Here is a 21,852-nt window from a genome sequence, read left to right on the forward strand (position 1 = left end):
TGTCCTGCAGAAGACACTAGGGCTGCAACTAACGATTATTTCAATAATCGATTAATCGGTCGATTATTTTTTCGATTAATCGATGAATCGGATAAAAAAAAGAAACATTTGTAAATGCCGCATCTTTATTCAAAAACTGAACATTACTTCAAATTCACAGTGCAGACTGAAGTGTCAAAACACCAGGTTATTGCTCCAACGTCCCAGAACTATTAAAAGTAATATTAAATGATAACAAATTAATAATAAACTTAACTGGGATAACAAAAAAAAAACATACAATGTATGATATACATTTATACAGTATATAAGGGATGTGTCCATGGTAAACCAGTCAGCCGATAATATTTTTAACCGGTAAATACTAACGGATAAAAAAATTAAATCATCTTAATTTCAGGAGATCGTTAATTTGTATTGATATTGATACCATTTTCAAGACTCCTTAACGATCCAAGTCTTTATTGATATCACAATTGATAATTTTCTATTATTTTGTTGAAATAGAACTTGTATTATTGCTTTAATTGCTGATATGATCATAGCTCAAGATAGGACATTAAACGGGTCATAATTCCTTCTTTACTATCTATTTTATATTGCTGGGAAAACAAGTTTCGCCAAAATCTCAAATTTCTTTTTTTTGTGTTGCATTTGAACACATCAATCATATTACTGGGCCGGCCTGAACACATCACAGTTGACATGTTTGCTACTTTTTTTAAGCTAACTAGCTCTATATCCTTCCGATTTTAACATGGATTTAAAAACTGGATTACTATTTTTAACTGACGGGACTTTCTACACCGTTCGGTTGTGTGATTACTGCCGCTGCTTTGAATGACTGTTGATGCGCCGATGCCGACTCTCCGAGCCCGTCTGCACACCGTCTGCAGCAGCAGCAGCAGCTGACAGAGTTTTTTTTTGACTAGACGGATACTGAGTTGAAGGAGTTTTTTTAACCCAAAGAAAGCAAAGGTACAACACTTTTATATAGGGCTACAGTCCAGTGTTAGATATGACCAAAATACAAGCTGTGGCCGCTCACACTATAGCTTTCCCGCACGTGAAGCGAGCCTTCACGTGCGGAAGGCTCGCTGTGGGCGTGCATGAACCTGTCGGCGGCTGGATATAAACAGTGCCGCGCCTGCAAGTGACTCAAGGTGCCAACACTCCAATAGTATCCAGCTGCAGCCCCGAAGACAAGCACCCTGGCGTGACAACGACACCCAGGCGTGACGGAAGTAACTGTGGTGTGACGGACGTTACCTGTAGATTTTATTTTTGCAACGTCATAAACTTCTAAGTTGTAAACAACGTCAAACAATAACAAGACAGCAGACCGATACTAAGTTTGTGTTATTTATATTGTTTTGGCGATTAGGTTCAGGCATCACAGTTGGGTGGTTAGGGTTAGGGCAAGGGGACAGGGAGAGGTTAGAATATAGATAGAACATTGACGGAACACGGCGGCGGCCATCTTGAGTACGTCACGTCAAACAATAAAAAAGACCGCAGACCGATAGGCTACTAAATTTCGGTTATTTAGGCCTATATTGTTTTGAGGATTAGGTTCAGGCATCATAGCTGGGTGGTTAGGGTTAGGGCAAATGAGTGACATAGCAGACATGTCATGGAAGCTAAATAGTCAAAAATCACGTCCGTCACACCACAGTTACTTCCGTCACGCCTGGGTGTTGTTGTCACGCCAGGGTAACTTGTCTCCAGGGCTGCAGCTGGACCCTACTCCAACACACTGCACATCGCGAATCGGCGGCGAGCGGTTCACGCGGCGCGGCCAGGGGCGGCGCGGCGCGAATGGGGTGGCGCGGCCGCCGCAGAAGTTGAAAATATTGAACTTTTCGCCGCCGGCCGCGCCGCGATAGCCAATCAGCGTTGAGCTCCTCCCGACATCGGGTGAGTCTGCTGAGCTACAAGACACGTGAAACCTGGCTGGCGGTGCTGTCGGGAAAGGAGGGATGAAGGGAAAAAAGAAGGAAGAGAGAGAGGGAGAAAGTTCCAACACATCGATAAAATGTATGACAGCAGTTTAATGAGACCTTTTAGTAAAAGGAGCAAGGAATAGACTCACATTTTAGAAGAGAGAAGGAGAGAAAGCCAGGGAAGGTGTAGTACTGCAGATGAGTGAATATGCAGAGACAATGCAAACTAAATACGACAACTGACACTTCCAAACATTTCCCTAAACATCACAACAATATCAGAGGTATAAAATCCGTTTGGGTTTTCTCTACATGTTGATATGCCGGCGTGAGTGTATATGCACGGCCATGGTCATGGATACATATGTGCGTGTGTGTGTGTGTGGGCGGGTTGTGTATGTCAGGTGGACATCCTTCATAAGCCCTTCGGGGTTTCTTTTGTCCCACCCGTGCATATATGTATGTCTATGCGCATCTTCTTGCCATTTTTTAATCTTGTTTATTTGCACAAATTAAACTAAACTAAACTATGTGTGTGTGGGCGCATGTGTGGGTGTGTTTACGAAGCTTGGGTGGCAGGTGGCGGGGAGAAATGTGTGAGAGGTGCAGTGAGACCAATACAAGGGCCGATGGCAGAGATGATGAAGGCAGAATACTTCAGAGACTCTCCCAACAAAAACAAATCAGTGAGGATGACGACGATGATGAGAGAGATGTAAATAGCGGGAAGAAACTGGGCGTGCACATTCAATGAGTCCTCGGGCGGCGGCCGGCGGCGGACACAAATGAGCCAAAATGATCACACGGCGCGGAACCTGCGATTCGCGCGGCCAACCGCCGCGGTGTGCAGTGTGTTGGCACCTTTGTGCCTCGTTTCCACCGGCTCAGAGCGGAACAGCTCACTTTTAAGAATCTCGGTCTTGTTTCCACCGCCGACCCTACCCTTACTGGTAGGGCGGGGTTTAGGCTGGACTGCGATAGCCGCCGCCAGAATGTGGGTCAAACTATCGGGCTGTGGAACAACTGTGGTCAAGCCAGCGGTCTCTTGTTTTTGCTTGGTCAAACCAGCCGCTTCTTTATTTATTCCCCCCGTGTTGTGAGCACAGAGACGGCTCGGTGCAACTGATGGAGACAGTGAGCGAACAGCGCTGGCTGCGGCAGCTACGTGACATCGTAGCAGTGGGACACAGTGTAGCCAACTGATTCATTTAATGGCGAGGAAAAACACCACACAATAAACAGTGCCGCGCTCAAATTTTCGCCAAAACTCTTCACTCTAGCCGAGGTGACTACAAACGGCGGAAATGATTCAAACCAGCCGCTTCTTTATTTATTCCCCCCGTGTTGTTGTGAGCGTGTATTTACTACTATCTATGGCGTAAACACACAGAGACGGCTCGGCGCAACTCATAGAGACAGTGAGCGAACAGTGCTGGCTGCGGCAGCTACGTGACACAGTGTAACCAACTGATTAATTTATTGACGAGGAAAAACACCACACAATAAACAGAGCTGTGCTCACATTTTCGCCAAAACACAAGACTATCTTCACTCTTGCCGAGATGACTACACATGGCGGAAATTATTCTTTCCGACCAATCACCCTTTCAGGCGGCTAGTACCCCTACGGAGGAGTACTGAGATTTGGAGTGGCTCAGAGCGGTTAGGTGCGCTCAAACCGTACCCTACCCAACTTTTGGCAAATGAAAAGCCAAACTACCCGGACCGAACCGCTCCGATCCGACCCGCTCTACCGAATAGGTTCTTGTGAATGTTGAGAATATTCCTCCACAGCTTATTCAGGCATATAGCCTACTACGGTTGAATCACACCGAAAACATCTTCAAATACACAGGGGCTCCGCTGAGAAGCAGACAGCAGTATGCCAGGAGTGTGGAGAGTCATATTCCGCCACTGGCACGACAAAATACAAATGAGCGATGCTGAAGGAAGTGAGTCATTTAAAATAGGCTATTGAACAAATTACCGACTTTAAAAAATAAAACGGTCCTATGGGGAAGGACTGAGGGAGCATATAGCGCGACTACTGGATAATGCAAATATGAGCGGTGCTAAAAGCAGTAGTCATTAAAAGAAATAAAAAGTTTAGCAGCAAAGTGTGGTGTAGGCCTACATAATCTCTTACCTGAGATAGTGCAGCGGCTGGGATGTTATCTTCCTCTTTTTCTGCGGTGGCGGCAGCTAAGTGTTGTGTCTCGGTTAGGGATGTCCATGGTTAACTGGTTAACCATTAACCGTTAAGAAGATCTTTAATACCGGTTAATACTAAAGGTTAAGCGGTTAAAAAAAAAAAAAAATTCTCTGAAATCTGGACTCTTATTTTGATATCGCTAAACCGGATGTAAGAATGCCAACTGTCAGTAAAGAATGAATCGAGTAGTGTAGGCTACGCTCAACTTTATAATAAGTCCATGGTACGACCCCAGTCCCAACTTATGGTCACAACACTCCCGTGTCATATGTTTGTATAATTGAATTAACAGCGTGGGCTCCCGCTAGCTTAACATAGCGCTAGCATTAGCCTTCTTGAGGTGGATGCTGTCCTGCATCTATCACCGTCTCAGTGAGTGTGTGAGGGAGTGACAGACAGACAGCCAGGCAGTGAGTGCCCGCCCCCTGCACAGACACAGGTCTGCCATGATTGTGTGCCAGGATCAATAGCGAAAATCCGTCATAAACAAAAGCATTAACTAAGTATCGTTATGCAGTACTGATAACATCGGAGCTTATCAATATTACGGTCCGTCAAAATGTTGCCCCGTGCTCTGCACTACTTAGCACCGGGTTTCGGTAGGCTACCCATCCCCTAAGCCTGTGTGTGTGTGTAAATGTCCCTTTTCAGTTACTTATTGCACTTTCTGCTCCTACATTCGCATACTAGACCTCTTCTCACAACAGACAAAGGTGCCGTGTGAATGTCAAAATGTAGGTATTTAAATTGGCTACTGTTCCCTGAATTGTTTTTAAATTAATATGCCGGTCCTTGGAACAAAAAAAGGTCGGGAGCCCGGCTATAATGCTTCATGTATTTCACTATAAATAGGCTACATTAAATCTTAATGGTTAACCGGTTAATAACCGTTAATTCTGGTGGTTAACCAGAATCCCTAGTCTCGGTAGCTTGTTGGCTGGGACGTTATCTTGTGCGACGGCTGGGACGTTATCTTGCTGGTAGCTTCTTCTGCAGGTAGACTCCGACACCCACCCCCACCCCTCGCGCACTGCAGGTAGACTCCGACACCCACCCCCACCCTCGCGCCTCCCCCACCCCTCGCACATCTCACGTGCTTTGAGTAAGTGTCTGGGATTTTGAGTAACTCTGCCCAACAGGCCTCCTATTATAGTAGTATGATGTACAATGATGTAAAAACGATGGTTCGACTTGAAGAATCTGCGTCGACTGCTGATGATTCGAATCATCGACTTTCAGGGGGCAGCCCTAGCGTCTATGCTTTCCTACTTCGTTCATCAGGGAACTAATTTGCACATTTTGTTATTAGATGAAGTAACGTTAGGTCCTTTACCACTCAGAGAAATTCCCTCTTTTTCGAAATAAGCATCCCAGAAGAAACTGACATATTTGTCTTTTTGAAGCTTGTGTGTGCTGGTAGGGACCCCAATAACCTAGAAAGTGTGCCCAAACACCGGCAATGTTTGTTTTTTCATAATATGTCCCCTTTAAAGGTATCGTAGCATTGGCTCCTTGTTGGCTCATAGCCTCGGGCTTTAACCAGCGCCGCATTTTATTATTATTTTATTTTTAAAAGTTGCCTTGTCTTAATGGATTGTTGTTTGCCTAGAAAATCTTGGAATAAAGATGTAATTGGGTAAAAACCTCTTGTATACAGTCTATGGTAAAAACGCTGTGTTTTGAATGTTCTGTTGGCATTTTTTAATATGTAAAAAGATAATGATTAAACCTGCAGTGTGTAGAATTTTGGGATTTTTTTCATAGCAGACTTGGTAGAAAATAATTATAATATCCATAAGTACGTTTAATTTAGTGCATAAAAGCTGATTTCTTTTTTAGAATTTTTATTTTTTCCCTTAGAAAAATCTCCGTATTTCTCCATACCATGGACCAAGGCATGGGCGCCGCCATTTTGGAAGCGTCATAGTTAGAATGTTATCAGTTTACAGAAGCACAGAATAGAGCAGTTGGCCACACTATGTCCATCAGTTGGAATGTTCTTGAAGAATTTATGTTGCTTCTCTGAACGGGAGCCATAGAGACCAACTGTTGTGATGATTTCATATTACATACTGCATAAATCGATAATTGAGCGTTAATTTTCCCGATGATCGATCAATGACATTTCTTAAAATGCCCATCCCTCATGACGATCATGACAGAGATAAGATGAGATTTCTTCCTCCACTTGCTGGAAATTCCCGACAACAGCAGACTTAAGTTGAAGTGATGTTCAAAATCACCTTGGAAAAATAGTTTCTCAGTTTCAATTCAACAAGCTTTACTGGCATGAATGTATAAAACAATATTACAAAGCATCAAATTTACACATGCCTAAATAATGGGCTCATATACAGTATCTCACAAAAGTGAGTACACCCCTCACATTTCTTCAAATATTTCACTATATCATTTCATGGGACAACACTGAAGAAATGACACTTTGATACAATGTTAAGTAGTCAGTGTACAGCTTGTATAACAGTGTAAATTTACTGTCCCCTCAAAATAACTCGACACACAGCCATTAATGTCTAAAGTGCTGGCAACGAAAGTGAGTACACCCCTTAGTGAAAATGTCCATATTGGGCCCAAAGTGTTAATATTTTGTGTGGCCACCATTATTTTACAGCACTGCCTCAACCCTCTTGGGCATGGAGTTCACCAGAGCTTCACAGATTGCGACTGGAATACTCTTCCACTCATTCATGACGACATCAAGGAGCTGGTGGTTATTAGAAACCTTACGCTCCTCCACCTTCGGTTTGAGGATGCCCCAAAGATGCTCAATAGGGTTTAGGTCTGGAGACATGCTTGGCCAGTCCATCACCTTTACCCTCAGCTTTTTTGGCAAAGGCAGTGGTCGTTTGGAGGTGTGTTTGGGGTTGTTATCATGTTGCAATACTGCCCTGCGGGCCGGTTTATGAAGGGAGGGGATCATGCTCTGCTTCAGTATGGCACAGTACATGTTGGCATTCAGTGAACTGTAGTTCCCCAGTGCTGGCAGCACTCATTTAGCCCCAGACCATGACACTCCAACCACTATGCTTGACTATAGGCAAGACACACTTTTCTTTGTACTCCTCACCTGGTTGCCGCCCCATACACTTGACACCATCTGAACCAAATAGGTTTATCTTGGTCTCATCAGACCACAGGACATGGTTGCAGTAATTCATGTCCGTAGTCTGCTTGTCTTCCGCAAACTGTTTGCGGGCTTTCTTTTGCATCGTCTTTAGAAGAGGCATCCTTCTGGGACGACAGCCATGCATACCAGTATGATGCAGAGTGCGGCATATGGTCTGAGCACTGACAGGCTAACCCCCCTCCCCTTCAAGCCCTTCAGCAATGCTGGCAGTATTCATAGGCCTATCTTCCAAGGCCAACCTCTGGATATGACCCTGAGCAAGTGCACTCAACCTTCGTAAACTGGGCTCCAGGGCAGTATTGCAACATGATAACGACCCCAAACACACCTCCAAGATGACCACTGCCTTGCTACAGAAGCTGAGGGTAAAGGTGATGGACTGGCTAAGCATGTCTCCAGACCTAAACCCTATTGAGCATTCATTTCATTTTTTTTTCATTTTCCTTTATTTAACCTCGAAAGATCAATTGAGGGGTGACCCTCTTTTACAATGACGTCGAGTTTGTACAGATACACAATATACAATGAGAATACATAACAAGTTTACACACACACACACACACACACACACACACACACACACACACACACACACACACACACACACACACACACACACACACACAGACAACAACAATTTAAAACATTCAGATCAATTGAATGAGAGACATAATAGCCTAATTAAAACAGTTACAAGTGTAGAGGGGCTGATTCAAAATAATAATTTTAAATTGGTTAACAGTTATGAGTGTATTTATTTTAATTGTATGTTGTAGGCTGTTCCAGGAGTCAGGGGCACTATGGCTAAAAGCGGTTTTACCAAGCTCAGACCGGGCATAGGGGACATATAACATGAGCATGTCAGTTGAGCGGGTTTGATAAAGCCCATCTGAAATAAGCAGCATTTCTGTCAAATATAGTGGTAGCTTTCCAGTCAGAGCTTTATATATAAAAATATGCCAATGTGCATCACATCTCTCCTTAAGGGAGGACCACCCAACCTTTTCATATAAAACACAATGGTGTGTATCATAAGCATCTCCTGTAATGAATCTCAAAGCAGAGTGAAATACAGAGTCTAGGAGTTTAAGGCATGAACGAGATGCATGCCGATAAACCACATCACCGTAATCAAGGACAGACATAAAAACTGCCTCAATAATCCTTTTCCTACTGAACAACGGGAAGGTGGCTTTATTCCTATAAAAATAGCCAATCTTTTGTCGGAGACGACAGACAAGATTTTTTATGTGAAATGTAAAAGAGAGTTTTTCATCTATCCAGATGCCAAGATATTTATATTCAGTGACTCTTTCAATATGAGATCCATTATTTGTGTGAATAATAAGATCATTAAAATGTGTAATTCTTGCTCTGGAAAAGCACATATATTTTGTTTTTTCTATATTAAGGACAAGCCTGAGATCCACTAGACAGTTCTGCAGGGTGTTAAAAGAGCTCTGTAGGTTCTGAACAGATTGTTGCACTGAATCAGAAATGCAATACAGTACAGTGTCGTCCGCATACAAATGGGCATGGCAGTTTTGTAGTGATGAAACAATGTTATTGATGTAAATTGTGAATAGGACTGGACCTAAAATTGAGCCCTGCGGAACACCATTTGTAACTGTTAAAAACTCAGTTTGGTAGCTTCCCAGCTTAACTGACTGCTGTCTATCAGAGAGATAGTCCCTAAACCAGCTACATGTAGAATAATCAAAACCAATTTCATGCAGCCTCTCTAAAAGCAAATGGTGATCTAAAGTATCAAAAGCTTTTGACAGATCAACAAAAAGTGCTGCACAGTGCATTTTTTTATCGATAGCTGTAACAATGTTGTCTAAGACCAAAGTGACAGCAGATACAGTACTGTGGCCTGCCCTAAAACCAGATTGAAATGGACTCAAAATGGAAGCACTGGATAAAAAGGATTTCAACTGAGTATTAATGACTGATTCTAGAATTTTTGCCAGGCATGGGAGTTTGGAAATTGGCCTGTAATTGTTAAGATCACTTTTGTCACCCCCTTTATGTAATGGAATGACGTGAGCTTTTTTCCAGACTTTAGGAACAATACCAGAGGAGATGGAAAGATTAAAAATATGGGTTATTTGTTTTGATATAATAAGTGCAGAGAGATTTATTGAAAATGGGTCCAAATTGTCCTCTCCCATGTACTTCCTGGGGTTGATGGCAAGAAGCGCATCTACAACAATACTTGTTGGGACTTGAACAAGGCTGAAAAGAGGAGTTTTAGAGACAGGTGGTATGCTATTTTTATTTCTCGTGGTGGTAGGCGTAGAAGGCGTAGATACTCCATTGTGAAAGAGTTTACCAGCAGCTATAAAGTGTTTATTGAAAGCTAAACCAATTTCTTTCTGATCATTTAGAATCTGATCATTTATTTTTAACTGACTGGGAACAGTGCTAGAATTGTTTTTGTTATAATTCACAGCCTTCCAAAATAGTGCAGGGTTGGAGTAGCAGTTTGAAATTAGTTCGAGGTAGTAGTCTGATTTAGCTTTCCTAACCATGGATATGCACCTATTTCTGATTTGTCTGAAAGCAGTCCACTTGGAGTTTTCACCAGAGCGTCTAGCTAGGGACCATGCTTTATTTCTCTCTGCAAATATATCGGACAATTCATTTGTGAACCAGGGGTTTGATCTATTTTTTACTCTGTGCTTTTTAAGGGGTGCATGCTTGTTCAAAATGGAGGAGAAAGTATTGGTGAAAAATTCTAAGGCCAATTCCACATCAGATATTTCACTTGTGAGATGAATGTCACTTTGATAGAGTTCATTTAAAAATGCTTGCTCGTTAAAACCTTTAAAATTACGCTTAATGATGATTTTGGGTTGAGATTTTTTAAGATGAATACTTCTGATACAGGCCACCGGGCAGTGATCACTGATTCCAAGCTCAAAGACACCAGCAGAAACTATTTTATTGCTTTGATTTGATAATATTAAATCGATCAAAGTTGATTTTGCTGGGTTTTTTAGATTTGGTCTTGTGGGCTCAGTTATTATTTGTGTAAGATTTAGGTTGCTACATATTTCTTTAAAAGGTTCAGAGGCACCAGAAAGCCAGTCAATGTTAAAATCACCCATCATAATGACCTCTCTATTTACATATGGAGAGATTAAATGTGCTAGCTCACTCAAGGAGCTATTTACTGCTGAAGGGGGCCTGTACACACCAATTACAATAACACAATCATTTAACGATAAAGACAATTCCAAAGCAATAAATTCAAAGCAGCTTCGAACAGAGACAGCATGTAGTAATGATACAGAATAATGTGATTTAACATAGACAGCCACTCCCCCACCCCGTGTGGTCCTGTGACATCTGGGTCAGCCTGAGATACTAAGATGTTAACATGGTCTAATTTATTGTGCTGAAGCAAACTTCTTATGTTTAAGTGAAGAAAACCCAAACCCTTTCTTGTTTTGAGGATGTTTGGTGAGTTTAGCTTTGATATGCTCATGTCCAGGTTATCAACAGCGGGGTGGTCCAACACAATTGACCTATTACACATAATAGGTACATTTTTCAAGTTACTTGTAATCCCAAGTGGTCTGTGGCGTGACCTGTAAAATCTATGAGGAGGGATTAATGATGATCTGACAGACTGACATACAGGGATTGGGTGAGTTTTTATAGTAATGGATGTTCCAGGCCTGGAGGGGGCGCTAGATGCATGGGGACTAGTGGTCATGGAGGCTGTGTCACGTGAGTTAACTACCTCTTGACTGACCAGGTGTGGAGATAGTCAATCATGCTGGACAGAGTTTGCAAGAGGAGTGACGCTAGGAACCGATTTTATTGTTAAGAGCATATTGCTGGCCAGAAGATGTTTCCCTTGTTTGTTTAAATGCAAACCATCGCTGGCAAAGAAAGACGGTCTGTTCCAGAAAACGTTAAAATTGTCGACAAAGGGAATGCCCATGGAGAGACAATACTGTTTGAGCCAAACATGAAGTTGGCGTGCGCGGCTGAATTTGATGTCACCAAATCGAGGGGAAGGCATGGGACCAGAGACGATACATTGTTTCCCAGCGGTCAGGACGGAATCGATTAGGGCTTTAAAATCAGTTTTAAGACTTTCTGACTTAAGGTCATTTGAGCCGATATGTGTCACGACCATAGATGCAGCGGGATTACTGTGGATAGTGGTAGCTGGTGCTAGCTTGCTGTATGGAGCTGCTGCGTTCAGTGCAGGGTTGGTGATATCCCGTGTAGATGGTAGAGCCTTGGCCCAGCCTGGCCTGGTGGGGATGGTGAAGCCTGTGCTGTTGCTCAGGTGAGCGTGCTACTGCTGTTGCTCAGGTGAGCGTGTGCTGCGTGTGCTGCGTGAGCTGCGTGAGCTGCGTGTGCTTCCTTCGTGCTCCTCCAGTCCTCCCAGAAGGTCCATCTGTGGAGCTGGAGGAGTGCAAGGTCTCCAATATCCACCAGCTCCGTGATGTCGTCATGAATGAGTGGAAGAAGATTCCACTGGCAACCTGTGAAGCTCTGGTGAACTCCATGCCCAAGAGGGTTGAGGCAGTGCTGGAAAATAATGGTGGCCACACAAAATATTGACACTTAAGGCACAATTTGGACATTTTCACTTAGGGGTGTACTCACTTCTGTTGCCAGCACTTTTGACATTAATGGCTGTGTGTCAAGGTAATTTGCGGGAACAGTAAATTAACACTGTTATGCAAGCTGTACACTGACTACTTTACATTGTATCAAAGTGTAATTTCTTTGGTGTTGTCCCATGAAGAGATATAATGAAATATTTGACGAAATGTGAGGGGTGTACTCACTTTAGTGAGATACTGTAGGTACTAGGTTGCATGCCCCTGAAACCCCCTAGAAAGTGTGCAGCCTCTTAAAATAATGTTGGAAACACTGCCTATCATTAACCATGTTGATTTTATTCTTATTACAGTACATCCTCCCTGTATGTTGGCACTAAGTCCTTCAGAGCAAACTGAAGGTTCATGGTAGTTTAATGTACTTTTTAATAGGCCTATATTTTCCATTTCGGCAAGTATGTTTTATTGTTGGGCATGCTTAATGTCAAGGACTGATTACAATGTCTGTGTTCAGTGCGATTGTGAATCCGAGGTTAACAGTTTAAATTGGAATTCATTATTAATTAAGACCATAGACTAGGACACTTGGTTTTGATTCATGCCTCACAATGCTCAAAATGACACCAAAACAAAGAGAATAAGCAAACAAGAGCATACCATACCAGCAGATATCAGTGGTTATTATAAAGGAGAGAGGTCAGATTGACCCAAGACAGTTGTAGGAAATTTGCTGTGTCAAACCTGAATTTTTCCTTCCCATGTTTCCCAGTTCTGTCCGAGGCGCCACCAGCACCGCCACAAAACATCCATGTTGATAAATGGAATCTAACATGGACTCCTGCCACTGAGGAGGGACCAGTCAACTACACAGTGCAGTACCGCAGGTGAGCCCTAAAGTAGGGCCCGACCGATTTATCGGCCGGCCGATTATAGCCGATTTTCGCATATTTCGGAATTATGGGCATCGACCGTTTTTTTGCTGATTTTTTTTTTAACCCATTGATGACGGCTGCTGCGCGATGCCACATTGCCTCTCCTGCCTGATGCTGCATCGTGCAGCATTGTTACTTTATCTAATTTTCATGGCGTGCGCAGCATAGAATGCACTGTCATTGGTTCAAATACACATGAGGTGGGTTTTGTTGATTTTTTAAGACCACGTGACCACCCAAAAGTTGTGTGGTTTGCCGAAAATCACATCAATCAAAAAAATAAAAAATAAAACAAAATAATAAAAAAAAATAATCCGGCTGTGTCAGCGATAGTGTATTACAGAACAGTTAGTGGCGTTTGGTGCGCAGAATCAAGGTCCACTATAGGCTACTGACGAAAATCACACTAAATATTTTATATTATTTATTCTTTTTTTTCTCCCCCATCTAATTTTGACGATTTTTAGAAAAATTTGTTGGTGTGTAAGCGCTAAGGGAGCATGTTTAAATAAAACCTGTGAACCTTAACTTTTAAATTTATTTTATTTCATGTTTCTATGTGCTACACAGGCTTAGATATTAAGGTTTTGGTAGACTTGACAATTCGTACTTATTTTTCAGAAAACCCTCAGGCATTAAGGACATGCATCCTAGATTGCCATAGTCATCAATGGGTTAAGCAATCATGTGTGAAATGTAGTGCTGCCTTGGAGGTAGCCTAATTGAATAGCATTAATGCTATAGCCTATTTACAGCAGCAGCAGGTGTGTCATAATACATTGGATTAATTTACACTTGACAGTTCCCCCTGCAACCAATAGCAGAGGCATTGGTCATCGCTTGACTGTTAATAATAATAATAATAATAATAATAATAATTGATAGAATTTATATGGTGCTTTTTTGGAGGTCATTCAAAGACACTTTACATCATAGAGAAAAATACATGTAGAAAAAGTAAACAAAATACAGAAAACAATTAAAATAAGGTTTGAAGTGGAGTCAGATGTCATTATGCTTCCTTAACCCATTGATGACTATGGCAATCTAGGATGCACTGTCCTTTGTCTGGACTTCACATGGTTTACTTCCTTTTTGACTCCCTTATCTTTAAAATCAAAATTGTAAATTCATGTGATTTCAATCACAGGGAACCCCTGCTTGGATTTGACAACAATATTATCTATTTACATGTGTTAGAAATAAAAGATAAATGCTCTAGACCTTAGGTGTCCCACATTAGGCTGTTGCCATCATGTGTTACGTCATCAATGAAGATTAATGAGCCCATCCGAGAAGAAGCCATGCAAGCCCAAGCCATGACATTGCCTCCACCGTGTTTCACAGAGGAGCTTGTATGCTTGGGGTCATGAGCAGATCCTTTCTTTCTCCAAACTTTTGCCTTTCCATCACTTTGGTAAAGGTTCATCTTGACAACAACACAGTAACACATTATGGCAACCGCAAAATTAACTCAGAAGTCTACAAAAACAATTTGTCAGCCAATTTAAAGAAAGATGCAACCAAACTGATTGGAAGATCCTTCATCATGTAGCAAGATAATGATCCAAAAAAACTGCAAAAACAACAAAGAAGTTCATCAGGGGCAAGAAATGGAAGGTTTAAGACGGGCTAAGTCAATCTCCAGACTTAAACCCTATAGAGCATGCATTTTAGCAACTGAATGAGGCTGCGGTAAAGGCCTGGAAAAGCATCACAAAAGAAGAATGCAAAAGTTTTGTGATGTCAATGGGTCACAGGCTTGATGCAGTTATTGCAAGCGAAGGATTTGCAACAAAATACTAAGTCTTATTCACTTAAATTTATTTTAAGTCTATCTGTACCAATACTTTTGCTCACCTAAAAATGTGGTGTTCCTTTACAAATAATGCTTTCTTCACAGTTGTGTATCAGATCCAGATGTAAATACCTGGAAATGAAAGCTGAAATGTTGAGCTATTGTCTCATATTCATATTTTGGTGTCAAACCCAAATGTTTCCAGTCTACAGCAAAAATTAAGGAATTGGCCTCACTGTTCCGATACTATTGGAGGGGACTGTATGTATATGCAAATTTAGCATATTTCACAAAGTATGCACACATTTGCATATCTTTAAAAACCAAAAATCTAGATATTCAGATTCAGAAAATATTATTGTCTGTCGTAACAGAAAATCGTCTATGACGTGGCTCGACACACAAACACGATAATGTAATGATAGGCATTCATACAACAACATTGATCTCCGAGAGCACACACAGGCCCTCGTTTATCAACCTTGCGTAGACCAGAAATATGGATGTACGTACATTTCCACGCAAATCTCGGCATTTATCAATATGGACGTGAGCGTAGGATACGCTCAAATCCCACGCCAGCTCTCAGCTCGTTTGTAACAGTTTGTAAACAGCATGGACTCGCAGTGCAGGCTGTGCCGGGTAGCCGATGACTTTGTTGGACAATTATTAGAAGGTAATACAAATGCAGTGTTTGCTCAGACCGAAATAAAGATATTAATCACTTAAAATTGTGCAGCTTATGGTGTGCAACTGAGTAGGAGAGCTGATTCAATAGTGCACACACCGGCCACTTAGGAGCGCTGCATGGGACTGCGTAAGGGCAGTTATCTTCGACTTGGAGCAGCTGGGGGGACACTGAGGCACGGGGGCTGCATTCATTCAAAATGTTAGCCACAGTATTAAATATGTAGTAGGCCTACACCGCTCTTTATGATAAAAAATACACGGCACAACATTCAGCTTAACATTTTATTTATTTGACGCACTTTTTAGATGTTAGTTCCTCTTTTAATGTGTCATTGATCGCTTAAGCGAGCGATTTATTTCCAACGTTGACCGGCACGTTTTTCCGATCTGCTGGTGGAGCAGGACAGTGGGCTCTCTCACAGCTGATCGTTGCCGGGTCGGCCTGTGCAGCTGACCGCCGGGCTGACCACTCGTGCTGTCATACAGTAAAACGCAAAATGTGTTATTTTTAGTTTTTACAACCCTTTTGAGTAGTGCTATCTAAAAGGGCCAATACATTCTAATCATTCAAATCTCTGCAGACCTGTATTTATTTTATGGGGACCATTACCGGACAGTTGGTGCGTCTGTTTCTCCTCTACCACTTATATTATGCCCGCACCCTCAGTTGGTTGCATTTCAGAACAGCAACATACTTTTTTTAGTGGCGATTTTTGAGTTAGACCACTATTTCTTCATCTATGTAAGGAAATGGCGACATATAATTGTATATGGGGTGAGTTGCCCTAATGTGGGACACTTTTTGCAATTTCAATTTATGTACGATATTAACATATGAAGCCAATACATTTGACCCATACATGATACCATTTATCAATAATGGCCTGGGGTACGCTGAGATTGGCGAGATACGACTGTTTGATAAATCCCACGCGATACCTGGCGTAGGGAGGTATTTGCGCCAGAATCTGCACCAGTTTCCACGCAAGTTTGATAAATGAGGGCCACAGTGTGTATACAGTCATATGAAAAAGTTTGGGAAACCCTCTCACCCGGCATTATAATTGACTCTGCTTTCACAAAAAAAATATAAAAGTGGTATGTCTTTAATTTACCAGGAACAGTTAAGTACTGGAATGTTTTCCAAACAAAGATTTTTTGAAAAGCAGTATTTGGTTGTATGAAATAAAATAAAATGTGAAAAACTGTCTGTGCAAAAATATGGGTACCCTTGTGGTTTTGTTGATTTTAATGCCTGTAACAGCATGTAAAACTGTGTATGTTGTTAAGCCTTGAACCTCATAGAATTGTATGTTTAATCATGAGAAAATGTATTTTAGGTGCCTAAATGCAAGTTGCACTTCTCTTTGACTCTCTGCTGAAGTGATACAGAATGGGATCATCAAAACAGCTCCCAAAAGATCTGAAAAACAAAGATTGTTCATTGTCATGGTTTAGGGGAAGGCTACAAGAAGCTTTCCCAAAGGTTTCAATTGTCAATTTCGACTGTAGGGAACGTTGTCAGGAAATGGAAGGACACAGGCATAGTGGCAGTTAAACCCAGGCATGGCAGACCAAGAAAAAAACAGGAGCGGCATAGGTGGAGGATTGTGAGAATGGTTGCACACAACCCACAGATCACCTCCAAAGACCTGCAAGAACATCTGGCTGCAGATGGTGCATCTGTACATCGTTCAACAATTTAGCGCAATTTGCACCACAAAGTGGCGCATCATTGTGAAGTGAAAATGAAACGTGGTTTTAATTTTTTTTAATAAATAAACTGAAAAGCGTGGTGTGCAAAAGTATTCAGTCCCCTCAGTCAATGCTTTGTAAAACCACCTGTCGCTGCCATTACAGCTGCAAATCTATTGGAGTATTTCTCTACCAGCTTTGCACATCTACAGACTGATATTTATTGCCCATTCTTCTTTGCAAAATAGCTCGAACTACAGATTCAGCATCAGATTGCATGGAGAGTGTCTTTCTCAATATTCTCAATTGTTTTTAGGTCTGGACTTTGACTGGGCCATTCTAACACATGCCTATGCTTTGATTTAAACCATTCCACTGTAAATCTGGCTGTATGTTTAGGGTAGTTGTCCTTCTGGAAGGTGAACCTACACCCAGTCTCAAGTCGTTTGCAGACTCTAAAAGGATTTATGCCCTGTACAGTGTTTCCCGCAGGATTTTTTTCAGCAGCGGTGGTGTGGTCCCACAAACCCTCTAGGGGGGTCCGGGGGCATGCCCCCCCCGGCCAAACTTTTTTTGTACCCTTTAAATTTGAATGCATGAATCTGGTGCACTTTCAGAGGAGAATATGCACTTAAATGCCATTCAAGGAGTCTTGTGTATTACTATAGATAGGATAATTGATGCTGACTCTTAAACAAGTTTAACCCTAGCCCCTAAGCTATTTCTGAGATGTTTTGGTTCGCCTGGATTTATTCTCTTATTAAGCTTGCATTCATCACCCCTTTAACGCACAGCAGTCAAGCTATGAACATCATTTATTTGGGCCACAACCTGGACTATAAGAATATGTGTGCTGCAGTGATGTCGTTTGAATGTAGGAAATATCAATTAGACCAAGGGTGTCAAACTCATTTTCACAAAGGGAAACTCTACGATATGATAATCAGACTAAGGGCCAGACATGTAGTTTACCGACATGCCTTCTTTTTAATCCAAAAAGTAAAAACAACATACCTATGTATCTATATATTGTAAACCAACCTGCGCACAGGGCAAATAGGCTAGGTTTTGTTTCAACATTTGGGGGTACAAATTATAGGTGGGGGGTATGGGGGCACCCCCCAGAACATTTTGAATTTAACACTTAATTTCCTGCATTCTGGTGAGTAAAAATCAACCGATCTGTGCCTTTTCTAGAATCAATTTAGTGGAAATGTATTTTTTTTTCTGTGAAGGAGAAGACAACACTCAGGTTAATTGAGAAAGAGCTATTATGGAATATACTTTTTTTTAGGAATCATGACCCAGCACCGGTGTAAACTATTTATGACAGTTTACATTGGTAATGAAAAAAGCCACCACTGGAAACAAAAGGGAGCAGCTAGCTAACGTTAGCTACATAACACATAACCAGATAATGTTTGCGTTCATCCTTAGACACTTGACACAATCAAATATCAATATTAGCATGCTATTTAGCCACATAGATTGGCCTATTTAAAGCCCTTTAGAAAACTGACATCTTTTTCATTGATGCAAGTTCATCAATTCATGGCTTAAAAACCCTGAGCTGTAGAACTTTCAGCAGACATTCCTAGCGGTAAGCTGCACGAGTGTCCACCCGTTGGGAGCGTGGGCGACGTGCGGATATGAGACAGGCTCCACTCTCATATTTCCAGTCTACAGCAAAAATAAAGGAATTGGCCTCAATGTTCCAATACATTTGGAGGGGACTGTATATATTTGTTTTTAGATATGTATTTTGCTGCTGCCTGTAACGTTGACTTGCCTTAAAATCACATGCATTACAAGCTTCACATTAAGACTTAAATGAAGATAAATAAGACATGCACTGGACAAATCCTGAAATCCTCCTTTTGATCTGAATTCAAAAATACATTTTTAATGGGGAATCGTTTGAATCGATTTTGAATCAAATTGTGACCACAAGAATCTTAATCGAATCGTGGGATTCCAAAAGATTGACAACCCTGCTGTTAAATGTAAATCTCTTGTTTCTCTTCCTTGACTTGACAGCTTTGATTCAACAGTGTGGAGAAATGTAGAAGCCTGTGTCCAGATAAATTGGATGTACTGTCACGTTGAGTCAACCAAAGCTGAGGCGGAGCATGGATGTGTTATGCTGCGTGTACAAGCAGGGAGGTGGGGGCTGACCTCAGATCCAGCCCAGGTGTGTAACAGACATGGTAAGAAACCCAGCCTTGACATACTATGTAACAGCACAGGCTTTTGCCTGACCAAGGACTGACAAAAAGGGTTACCAGGGTGATGGGTGCTTGATAAAGCTTCTAGCTCTGTTCATGCATTGACAGAGGATTGATACATAGCAGTGGGGCATAAAAAAAGAAGACGAAAAAGATCGCTCTGCTCTGCTCCTCTCTTTTCTCTTCTATCGCTATCTCTGCCCCACCTACAGCCCCTCTGTAGCCCCACCTACAGCCCCTCTGTAGCCTCACCTACAGCCCCTCTGTAGCCCCACCTACAGGCCCTCTGTAGCCCCACCTACAGCCCCTCTGTAGCCCCACCTACAGCCCCTCTGTAGCCCCACCTACAGCCCCTCTGTAGCCCCACCTACAGCCCCACCGTAGCCCCACCTACAGCCCCTCTGTAGCCTCACCTACAGCCCCTCTGTAGCCTCACCTACAGCCCCTCTGTAGCCCCACCTACAGCCTCTCTGTAGCCCCACCTACAGCCCCACCTACAGCCTCACCTACAGCCCCTCTGTAGCCCCACCTACAGCCCCTCTGTAGCCTCACCTACAGGCCCTCTGTAGCCTCACCTACAGGCCCTCTGTAGCCTCACCTACAGCCCCTCTGTAGCCCCACCTACAGCCCCTCTGTAGCCCCACCTACAGCCCCACCTACAGCCCCTCTGTAGCCTCACCTACAGGCCCTCTGTAGCCTCACCTACAGCCCCTCTGTAGCCCCACCTACAGCCCCTCTGTAGCCTCACCTACAGCCCCTCTGTAGCCTCACCTACAGCCCCTCTGTAGCCTCACCTACAGCCCCTCTGTAGCCTCACCTACAGGCCCTCTGTAGCCTCACCTACAGGCCCTCTGTAGCCTCACCTACAGGCCCTCTGTAGCCTCACCTACAGCCTCTCTGTAGCCCCACCTACAGCCCCTCTGTAGCCCCACCTACAGGCCCTCTGTAGCCCCACCTACCTCCAACCAGCCCGTCTGGCACCATCAACCATGCCACGTTCAAAGTCACTTAAACACCCTTTCTTCCCCATTCTGATGCTCAGTTCGAACTTCAACAAGTTGTCCTGTCCAGGTCTACACGCCTAAATGGATTGAGCTGCTGCCATGTGATAGGCTGATTAGTTTATCGGTTTGTGTTAACAATAAATTGAACCGGTGTACCTAATGAAGTGGCTGGTGAGTGTAAGGATCTGGCCCCAGGGCAGCTGTGGCTACTCTCGTAGTTTACCACCACCGGTATGACTGAGTGTGAACGAATTGAACCAGGAAATGTAAAGCGTCTTTGAGTGCCTAGGCAATAAAGCGCTATATAAAACCTATCAATTATTTGGTGATATAATTTGAATTCACCGAGCCAGCAACATGAGCCATTATTAATGCTGAAGGAGTTCAAAGAAAATCATTTTCCTGACTTAAGCCAATTCTCCATATTCCACTTTGTGTGTGTTTGGTCGTCAGGGCTATGATAATCAAATTAACCAATGTCTGGATAATAAATAAATGAACTGTACAAGGAATTTCGTGAAATTTCGCCTGTTAATAAAAATATTTGTGTTTTTTCAATATGGATTTCAGTGGCAATACACACGTATTTGTCAAAACGCATACACTACACTAGCCATCTCTTAAAACACAGAACATTTCAGTTGAGATCAATAATTCAACTGGCTTACAGCAGCAAGTAGCAATGTTTAAAACCTTTTTAAGTGTCTAATAAACATACATCATACACATGACCATTTCTATAATTCTCTAAGCTGCAGTGAGTTAAGCAGCTCACATCTCAGATGTGAGACTGCTCTGCAACAGTCAGCAATCACACTTCAAATTCTCAGAAATGTCTTTCGTGAAATTTTTTCTGTTCCTATCAGGTGACTCCTGTACTCCTGAAATAAGCCTGACGGCACAGCCTGGATCCCTAACTGTACATTTGAATAGGAGCCACGGTTTGGCTCTGGAATATGGGGACCATGCAATACACCGGGTTTATTATGGCAAGGAAGGAGAGCCCTTAAAGGTGAGAAATCTTATTTCATAGTTAATAGTTAATAACTAAAACCAGAATGACCACATCAAGAGATAAGCCGCGTTTTCACCACCTCATGAACTTCTAGGAACTCCTCGACCATGAGCCTTTAGTTCCTGGGCCGCGTGGCGATGTGTGTTTCCACCAGGGTCTGAGGTCCCGGGGAGGTTAAATATATCAGGCCGATGACGTATGGAGAAGCAGTAAAAGTATCTGAAATGCACGTCTTTTTATGATAGGCTACACTTAATAAATGTTGATATTATTATTTTTCTATCTATTTTAGCAGAGATACGCAATCGTCTGGTGAAAAAAAGAGAGACTGGTGAAATGAATAGTGGCGCTGGCGAGGTGCGCTGTGTGGCTGCTCTGGTCTGTTAACACGGGCAGCGGACAGACTATTTCTCTGTTTCGCTATAATATAAAACACGATCGCTGAGAGAGAAAAAGAAAAAGCAAACAAGCGTAGTAGATGCATAATATGTGGCCCGGCGATGGTACAGAGGACGCTCATGTTGTGCTGTTGCTGTTTGCTTTTTATTACAACTCAAACGATCACAAATTGATTAAATTCAAACTAGGAAATGAGACGCTC

At 42.5% G+C, this 21,852-nt stretch overlaps 1 protein-coding gene across 3 annotated transcripts in view; it reads left to right on the top strand.

The window, feature by feature from the left end:
• ifngr2 (interferon gamma receptor 2) overlaps window positions 1-21,852 on the top strand; it is a 56,285-nt gene that overhangs the window by 13,886 nt on the left and 20,547 nt on the right. For all 3 annotated transcript variants that reach the window (XM_080037782.1, XM_080037783.1, XM_080037784.1), the window contains exons 2-4: window positions 12,662-12,776; window positions 19,045-19,214; window positions 21,103-21,248. In XM_080037782.1, coding sequence (XP_079893908.1) covers window positions 12,662-12,776; window positions 19,045-19,214; window positions 21,103-21,248 — 431 coding nt within the window. The remainder of the gene's footprint in view (window positions 1-12,661; window positions 12,777-19,044; window positions 19,215-21,102; window positions 21,249-21,852) is intronic.

Source organism: Ammodytes marinus, assembly GCF_949987685.1.
Source record: "Ammodytes marinus genome assembly, chromosome: 12".
NCBI classification, from domain to species: domain Eukaryota; kingdom Metazoa; phylum Chordata; class Actinopteri; order Uranoscopiformes; family Ammodytidae; genus Ammodytes; species Ammodytes marinus.